Source organism: Macaca fascicularis, chromosome 7, assembly GCF_037993035.2.
Source record: "Macaca fascicularis isolate 582-1 chromosome 7, T2T-MFA8v1.1".
NCBI classification, from domain to species: Eukaryota; Metazoa; Chordata; class Mammalia; order Primates; family Cercopithecidae; genus Macaca; species Macaca fascicularis.
The window spans coordinates 55709821-55718826 of record NC_088381.1 but is presented as its reverse complement, the minus strand read 5'-3'; the positions used below and the strand labels follow the sequence as shown (position 1 = coordinate 55718826).

General features: G+C 49.1%; 1 protein-coding gene across 1 annotated transcript; it reads right to left on the bottom strand.

Annotated features, from left to right (window-relative positions):
* Positions 1-326: 326 nt before the first annotated feature.
* CRABP1 (cellular retinoic acid binding protein 1) lies at positions 327-8784 on the bottom strand. Its single transcript, XM_005560207.4, has 4 exons — positions 8636-8784; positions 7910-8088; positions 5243-5356; positions 327-625 (listed from the first exon to the last, which is right to left on the bottom strand). Exons 1-4 carry the CDS (start codon positions 8703-8705, stop codon positions 575-577), a joined length of 414 nt encoding a protein of 137 aa, XP_005560264.1. The 5' UTR covers positions 8706-8784; the 3' UTR covers positions 327-574.
* Between the last annotated feature and the right edge of the window lie 222 nt (positions 8785-9006).

Genomic DNA, 9006 nt, shown 5'->3' with positions numbered 1-9006 from the left:
ATCCTGCCAGTATAAACAGTCTCTTCATTATGAGCTCTTCCCTGTTAACCCTTTTAAATGTGCCCTTTCCTGCTGGGAACTACTGATACCAAGTAATTCAATTGAACAGCCACATTGGGAGGTGCAATCACACCTGGATCTGCAGTCTGGATCCAGCCAGTCTGCGGGAGCCCAGCTTACAACCACTGATATATGCTCAAAGCCCCACACCGAGGCCAGCAGGCCAAAGCTGAGAGTACCACACAGACCAACACAGCGCCAAGGACAGTAGGTACACAGTAACTCCCATGTTGAAACTGAAGAGGCAAACCAAAAAAGGGAAAAGGTTGAGACACATCCAACCAGTTTAATGACTTCGAAACCATGCAAATGCCAAACTATGGAGCATTAGGGATACAAGAGGCACCAAGGCCTGGGGGGCGGGGGTGGGGGACACTACAACATTGTCATGGGGAAAATGGGGTCACCTAATATTGGTAGGAGAAAAGGGCGGTCCACCGGCAGCTCAGAACTATGATACATTCCTCAGGGGAGCCTGCATCCCTTCCTGAAAGGAGGAGCAAGCCAGCTGCCTTCACTCTCGGACATAAATTCTGGTACAGACCACGTCATCGGCGCCAAATGTCTGCAGAGAAGAAGAAAAGGAAAACCAATCAGTGCAGATGCCTGCACAAAAATGTTTAAAGCATGTCACTAATAAGGCCACTTATTGCCCTGTTAAAAACTCTTTGTAACAGACATTCAATTTCCTGTGTGTGTGCTCATGCTAAGCATTAAGGGATTTTTTCCCCCTTAAGCGCTATTGGCAGAGAGGGAACCAGGGTATAGAATTATGTTATACACCATTTTCCTTTGCTTCTGGAACCTATAAAATGCTGACATAAGAAATGCCAGGAGTTTTGGTTTTAAAATTAAACTGAAAGGGAAAGAATGTCACAATGGACATTTCTGAAGTGGCTCTGTCTCTTTTCAAATGACTTCAAGACAGAAAGAAGCTCAAGCAGCTGGGGTCATGGGGCCCAACACTCACCAGCCAGTTCTGTTCCTTGCTTTGGAGAAGGAATAGAACTGCTTTCCAGGAAGCAGTCATCTAACCTGGGAGACAGGCTGAGATGCTGTATGTGTAATACTCGAGTCACCTGCAAGCTAGAAAATTGGTCTCAGCTGCAAAAGCACAGCATTGGCATCTAAACCTAGCTCTGTAGCTCACAGCTGGCTAAGCTTGGGGCAAATGTTTTCCTCTCGTGGCCTGTTTGGGAAAAGGGCAGGCAGGGGCTGGTGTTGAGGAGAGAGGTGGAACTGACAAGATGATCATCGCAAAGGCTCTTCCAGCTAAAATTCTATGGCCTTTTATTTGTTGAGAGGATACGAATCATTGCACAGATGGAGGAGGATGTTCTTCTGCTGGCCCCTGAAATGATATTGCCCATAAGTAAACTGTCTCAACTTTCCCCCAAAACTAGCAATTACTCACAGGCCTGCTCTCCTGGGCCTCTCACAGGCAGTTAGAACAGGGAAAGCAATATGTATGTTAAAAAAGAAAAGAAAAGAAAAGAAATAGAAATTCCCCAGTCTGTAAACCTGATGTGAGTATGTTTGTTTGCAAATGTACATTTATGTGCCAGAAGGTCCTTATCTTTCAGATTCTCAAAGTGGCCTGAAATTAAAGAGATGTTAAAACCACTGAACGAGGCATTTAGCTATCCTAGGATCTTTATATTCTTACTCTGCCCTCTTAGTTGGTCATGAGATGCTCTCAGAGAACATATGCTAAAACATTATTCAGACACGTGTGCTTCAGGGAAATACTTCTAGTCCTTAGTGACTGAGGAAGCAGATGCCCATCACTAACTTCTTTTCTTTTTGAGACAGCCTCACTGTCGCCCAGGCTGGAGTACAGTGGTGTGATGTTGGCTCACTGCAACCTCTGCCCCCCAGGTTCAAGTGATTCTCCTGCCTCAGCCTCCCAAGTATCTGGGACTACAGGCACACACCAACACGCCCAGCTAATTTTTGGGTATTTTTAGTAGAGATGGGGTTTCACCATGTTGGCCAGGCTGCTCTCAAACTCCTGACTTCAAGTGATCCACCTGCCTCAGCCTCCCAAAGTGCTGGGATTACAGGCGTGAGCCACTGTACCCAGCCACTAGCTTCTTTTCATGCTAGGGATCTCCTGACCAGACTGGCAGGTATACCAGCTTCTGGACACCTTTGTCCTAGCTTCTTCTCTATTAGGAAGAAATGCAGGTGATTCTGCATGCTAGGGGGTGTGGGGCATGACTTTCCCACCATAAGTCTACCTTGCAGATGTCTGGATGCCTCAGAACCATGTTCATTTTCCATACTTCTTTGAGTTCTACAGCCACAGACTGTCAAATAGCTGCCAACATTTGGGTATTTAACGCTGTACCCTGGAGAAACTATTCTCGCTAGCTGACAGCTCTCCCAGGCTAACAAATGGCTTCATGACATGAGAAGAAATCGCCGCATTTCCAACCACATTTGAAGTGTCCTTCTCAGCCTGCAAACTATGCTTAGAGGTTCCTGACAGAAACTCTCTGTAGAATATTCCAGAGTGGTTTGTGGGAGTATACTCAGTTTTCAAAGGAAGGCAACTTATAGCCTGGGGGCAATTTACTGTTGGCGCTGGGAGAGCATATTTCAACTTAACTAGAATAATTGCCTCTTGTTATATAGAGACTGCATCTCTCTGCGTTTTAGATTTATTAATGATAATAACCCTTGAAACAAAAGCCCACATTTCAGATCCCAAATGCCAAGAGTTAACACTCCCTTTCCCTTTGAGGCTTGTATATATGTTTGCTGTTCCAGCAAAGGATGCAGGGATAGAACTGTAGTTGGGAGGAGGGAGGATATGAAAGTGATGGGGTCCATCTAGCAGAATTTGGCCTGTGACGCCAGCTGCTCGTATACTACAGAGGTTAATAAAATCACTCTTTCTCAGAGCCAACCGATCCTACTGAACCCTCAGCTACATTCTAAAACTCTAAAATCATCTCCCCCTTTGCTGTCTCTGGTACCAGTAAACCATATATGCCTTTTCTCCTAAATTTCCATGTCTCAGCCTCAAATTTCTCCCCCAAACTCAGCAAGTATCCCTTCCCTGGAAACAATATTAACCAGGTTGCAAATTAAGCCAGTCCTTTCTCTGTGAAAGGAGAAAGCATGTTAAATCATCCCAGGGAAGGACAAGAGGAGAAAGAAAGAAAGATCAAGCAGTCTCAGTTCAAGTAATAGACAGCTCAATTTAGGGTCTTCTTGCAGAATAAACATGTAATTTCAAGCCTGAGAGGGACCTCAGGGATCAGACTTCTGCTTAACCCCTCATTGTATAGCATGGAAAGAACTTGGGAAGGGAAGGCCCATGCCCAGGTCACACCGCAATTCCTTTCCTAGTGCCCTTCAGCAGGCAGTCTCCTGTTCACAACAATTTCAAGGTGACATTCACTAAGATGGAGCAGAGATTAACAAAATACCTAATGAAGAACAAAGGATATAATTTCCTGATTACCCAAAACAGCTTTCCCCTTTTCTAGTCTGGAAGAAAAGGGTGGTTGCAAAAACCTTAGTTTGTGTTTGTTTTTTTTTTTTGAGATAGGGTCTCAGCTCTGTTGCCCAGGCTGGAGTGCAGTGGCACGATCACAGTTCACTGCAGCCTCAAACTCCTGGGCTCAAGTGATCCTCCCACTTCAGCCTCGAGTAGCTGAGACTACAAGCATGTGCCACCACACTCAGCTAATTTTTTTTTTTTTTTTTTTTTTTTTTGTAGAGGCAGCAGTCTCACTATGTTGCCCAGGCTGTTCTCAAACTCCTGGGCTCAGCCTCCCAAAGTGCTGGGATTACAGGTGTGAGCCACCAATCCCCGCCCAGTTCTGAAACACAAAGGGAGAGTGACGGGGGATTGTTCTGTCCTCAGCCTTCCTTTGTTCTCTACCTCAAAAAAGGGGATGAAATGTGTGCTTAAGTTATAGAGGTTTCTAATTTGGCCTCACCAGGTAAGTTTTGTTTGGCTGGGAGCGGGTATTTAAAATGTTTTCGTCTGAATTTTTTTTTTTTTTTTTTAGAGACAGAGTTTCTGTCACCCAGACTGGATGGAGGGCAGTGGTGCCATTTCAGCTCACTGCAACGTCTGCCTCCTGGGTTCAAGCGATTCTCCTGTCTCAGCCTTCCGAGTAGCTGAGACTACAAGCCCATGCCACCATGCCTGGTTAATTTTTGTATTTTTAGTAGAGATGGGGTTTCACCATGTTGGCCCGACTGGTCTCAAACTCCTGACCTCAAGTGATTTGCCTGCCTCAGCCTCCCAAAGTACTGGGATTACAGGTGTGAGCTACCATGCCCGGCCAATCTGAATACCATTTTTCCTTTTTTTTTGAGACGGAGTTTCGCTCTTGTTGCCAGGCTGGAGTGCAATGGCGCGACCTTGGCTCACTGCAACTCCCGCCTCCTGGGTTCAAGCGAATCTCCTGCCTCAGCTTCCTGAGTAGCTGGGATTACAGGCATATGCCACCACGCCCGGCTAATTTTTTATTTTTAGTAGGGATGGGGTTTCTCCATATTGATCAGGTTGGTCTCGAACTCCCAACCTCAGGTGATCTGCCTGCCTTGGCCCCCCAAAGTGCTGGGATCTGAACACTTTTAAGGAAAAGCCTACCTTTTTTAGTTCTAAAGGGGCTCATCTCTCCACACTGTGTTATATTCAGACACTTCCCAAATTAGCATTCATTGCCTGGCTCCCAAAGGCTATTGGAGTTTGCAAATCACAGGTAAAAATGTTCTCTAAGGCTCTGAGTGCTGATGTGATGAAAATTACTGAAACCTTTCCTAGCCAGCAAAAGGGGAAATGAGAATGAAAAAAAAATCCCTTCTGCCATGTGAGCATGGGGACCTCATAGGGCCCAAGCATTCCAAATCTGATGAGAGGGGAGCTTGGCTTAAAGCATGTCACCGCCACTGGGATGTATTAGTGTGGATAGTGGCAGGCACTCCAGCCTGTCGCTAGCCCCTATTCTGCCCTCTGAGCCACTCCTCTTTCCTGCCAACCATTTAACAATGATTTCCTCTGACCTGAACTGTCATCTCGGGTTTTCTGCTCTAATTTTAATCCAGGGCAAATGGTGCCTTTCTCTGAAAGGCCGAGTGAGGAGGACATATTTGTGGGGTCCATCTCGGGCACCATCTGGGAGAACTTCAGGATTATTTCAGGGTCAAGGGGCCCTACCAGGATAAGCTCATCATTGGCCAGCTCCCGGGTCCAGTAGGTTTTGGGGCCATCCCCTTCAAGAAGAGTTTGCGTGCAGTGGATCTTGTTCTCATTCTCCCAAGTGGCTAAACTCTGCGGGCAGGAAAACCATTAGTGACATTAATTACAGTCTCAGCGGCAGGAGCAGGAGCAACAATGAGCATTGAAAAATAATTGCTGTGCAGAGAATCAACACATGGTCCCTGTCAGCAGGCCACAGATTCTTCTCCACTGAGCCTTAGAAAGTTCAAATTCAGAGTGCTGGTCACAGATTTTATGGGGTATAAATACACTTTGTATAACACACACACACACACACACACACACACACACACACAATCTCTTACTGAAGCAGCAAGGCCTTAGGCATGCTTTACATCTCTAGGAATAAAATTTAGAGCATGAAATGATTCATTTATATAAAAATTAGCTACTCCTTCAAACAAATTGGATTTTACTTATTTTTATTTATTTATTTATTTTTTTGAGATGGAGTCTCACTCTGTTGCCCAGGCTGAACACAGTGGCACAATCTCGGTTCCCTACAACCTACACCTCCCAGGTTCAAGCAATTCTCCTTCCTCAGCCTCCTGAGTAGCTTTTTGATATATTTAGTAAAGATGGGGTTTCACCAGGCTGGTCTCGAACTCCTGACCTTAAGTGGTCATAATTTGGATTTTAAAAGCAAGAACCTTCACATCAGAACCACAAGATTTTTCAACAGTTAAGACACCAAGCTTGAAACCACATCTGTCATCAGCCTATCAGGAGCACGATTCCCTGCACGGATTTTGGGATAAGAACGTCCTTTCTTTTTTTTTTTTTTTTGAGATGGAGTCTTGCTCTGTCGCCCAGGCTGGAGTGCAGTGGCCAGATCTCAGCTCACTGCAAGCTCCGCCTCCCAGGTCTACGCCATTCTCCTGCCTCAGCCTCCCGAGTAGCTGGGACTACAGGCACCTGCACCTCGCCCGGCTAGTTTTTTGTATTTTTTGGTAGAGACGGAGTTTCACCGTGTTAGCCAGGCTGGTCTTGATCTCCTGACCTCGTGATCCGCCCGTCTCGGCCTCCCAAAGTGCTGGGATTACAGGCTTGAGCCACCGCGCCCGGCCTTAAGAACGTCCTTTCTGTTCACTCCTCATCAGATGTAGTGCACCCCTATGCTGATAAACCTGGGTATCTTTGGCTCTGAGGGTTAAAATGCTGCCACTTTCCTGGTTACGTCCCTTTAGAAAAATTTTAAAAAGCAAATCAATCTGAAGGGTCTTCATGCTTTTGGAGGTGGGAGGCAAAAGGGGGGATTTCCTGAAGTTTTCTCCAGTGTCTGCACAAAGCAAAGTGTGGTACAGCTGGGCTGGGGGGTGAGCCAGAGCTGAATGTGCACATAATCAGTTTTTAACTAACACATGGGACACATTCATTAAGCAAGGGGTGGGAGGGGGGCGGTGCATAAAGCCACACTCTCCCGGCTGTTGTGTGAACCTTTAATTTTTTTTAAAGCAGAATTACCCTCCCTGGCAGTAGCCACCATTGGATGTCCCCAAACTGAGCCCTGCCTGTTGCCAGGTCTCCTCTCTTAGACTCCCAGCCCTTCACTCTATGCTGTCTTGCTCTTTGTTTCTGCACTGTAGTTTGGGCTTCAGATCCCAACCGCTCCAAGCGTGGAGATCATTTTCAGGCTATGACAATTCTGGGAGCCAAAGATTGCCTCCTAGATCAGCCTGCTTCCGTGGGGCTTTGTTTCTTTGTCCTTCCAAGCCCAGTGCTCAGAGAGTCCCATTCTGAGATCAGACCAGGCACTGCTCAGGAAAGGTGAAAGACACAATTTCCCACTCTCTGGAATGTTATGACTTTTTTCTTTAAAAAAAACAAAAATTGGAGAAAGGGAGGGAGACATTCTGTCACTTTTTAAATAAGTGGTAGCTCCAGTGATTATTTTTCCGTCTGGTTAACCAAATGCAATTTTTGCCCATGCAAAAAAGGAATGTACAACCCCTTGCTTCAGTCCACCGGTTCATCCCTGGGCCCATGTATGGAGAAATAAAAAAACTCTTGCCTTTGAGGACTAAGAGAGGGCAACTAGTCCATTTTCCCAGCCAGAACCTGCCTTGCTTTTGGAAAGCCTCCGCGGTTCCTTTAAGGAACCAGGTGAGGGTGGGTGGGGAGAGGTGTCGGGGCCATCGGGACTGCTGAAACTGGATCCAGAGAGTACCCAGGCGGCCCGGGGACCCGGGCGGGCGCAGGGGATACGGCAGGAAAGGAATGCAAGAGCTGTCGCTTCACCTGCGACAGAGAACCTGGCGTCCCCTGCAACCTCCTCCTCCCGCGCCGCCCGCGCTTGGCGCCTCAAACCGCTGCAAAAGCCACAGCTGGGAAAGCGGCGCAACCCAGAGCCCGCTCTTTAAGCGCGGCAGTTAGCACCCTGGGAGGCGGCTTAGGGATGGGGTTGAGAAGGAATGAAGGTAATACTTTGTCTTGAGCCAGGGGCAACTAGGATGCATAAACCCCCTCTGCAAACAGCCAGTGCACACACCCTGCAAGGAAGGCGCGCCACAGGCTGCAAAGGGAGACATAGGTTCCTCCAGCAGCAGTGGGCCATGGGCGCGGAGTGGGGACCCGGGGACGCCTGTACTGGCTCTGGGGTCTCACCCTGCACTTGCGTCCGTCCACCGTCTCCTCCTCAAAGCCTTCTCCGACCTTGAAGTTGATCTCAGTGGTGCGCACCGTGGTGGATGTCTTGATGTAGAACTGATCCCCGTCCTGGCGGATCTCCACGTGCGGCTTGGACGCAGCCGCCACGGCCACTTTCCTCAGCATGGCGTTCACACCTGCGCAGGGTGCACCACAAGCTCGGGTCACAGGGCCTCGCCGCCGGTCTCGCGACCGGTCGGGCGCTGCTCATACCCTAACTTTAGAAAGGGGCCTTAAAATTGACCCACTCGTTTCCCTGCCCTCGCCCTTGTTTTCGAGATGAGAAACTGAGGTACAGAGAGGGTAAGTGACTTTCCTCGAGTTGCACAGTGAATTCGTGGCAGAGCCTGGTCTCAAATTTGAGTCTCCAAATTTAAGTCCCGGATCCTCCTTGCTCTCCAGTAATCTCTCCTCGCTATGATCTAGCACGCGATAAAGTCCGCACCATCAAGGAGGGCGGCAAACATTCAGCAAACGTTCCCGGAACGCATGGTTCCGGGCTCTCTACCAGCTTCTCCGAGACCTGGTGCGCCTGGGAGACAAGGCGATCTATTGCCCCGGGGACTCCCTCCTGCCTGGGAGCCCCAACTTCCACTCCTGCCCCCCGGGACCGGGGCACTTCCGGGACCAGGGTACCTCCGGGCCGCCTCTACCCGTCGGGGCGCGCCCTCTGCACCAGCTTACCCAGTGCCTTGAGCAGCTCGTCGAAATTCTCGCTGCTGCGCATCTTCCAGGTGCCAGCGAAGTTGGGCATGGTGGCGGTGGTGGCGGCGGCGGCAGGTACGGACAGCGGCGGCGCAGCAGGCACACTCTGAGCGTACGAGGCGGAGACTGGGGCTTTGCGCCCAGCGCTGCGCGCCTTGAGTCACTAGGAGAGCGCCCCCCACCCGGCCCGACTTCTGGCCCCGCCCCTCCAGCCCTGCCCCCTATCCCCGGCGGTCCCTACCCGGTATGAGCTCAACTGCCAGCCCAGTTGTGCCTCAGCCTCCAGAGGTGCGGGCACCCGCTCTCCAACTGGGGTCGCCTCCACCTCCCTCAGGACATTCACATCCCGC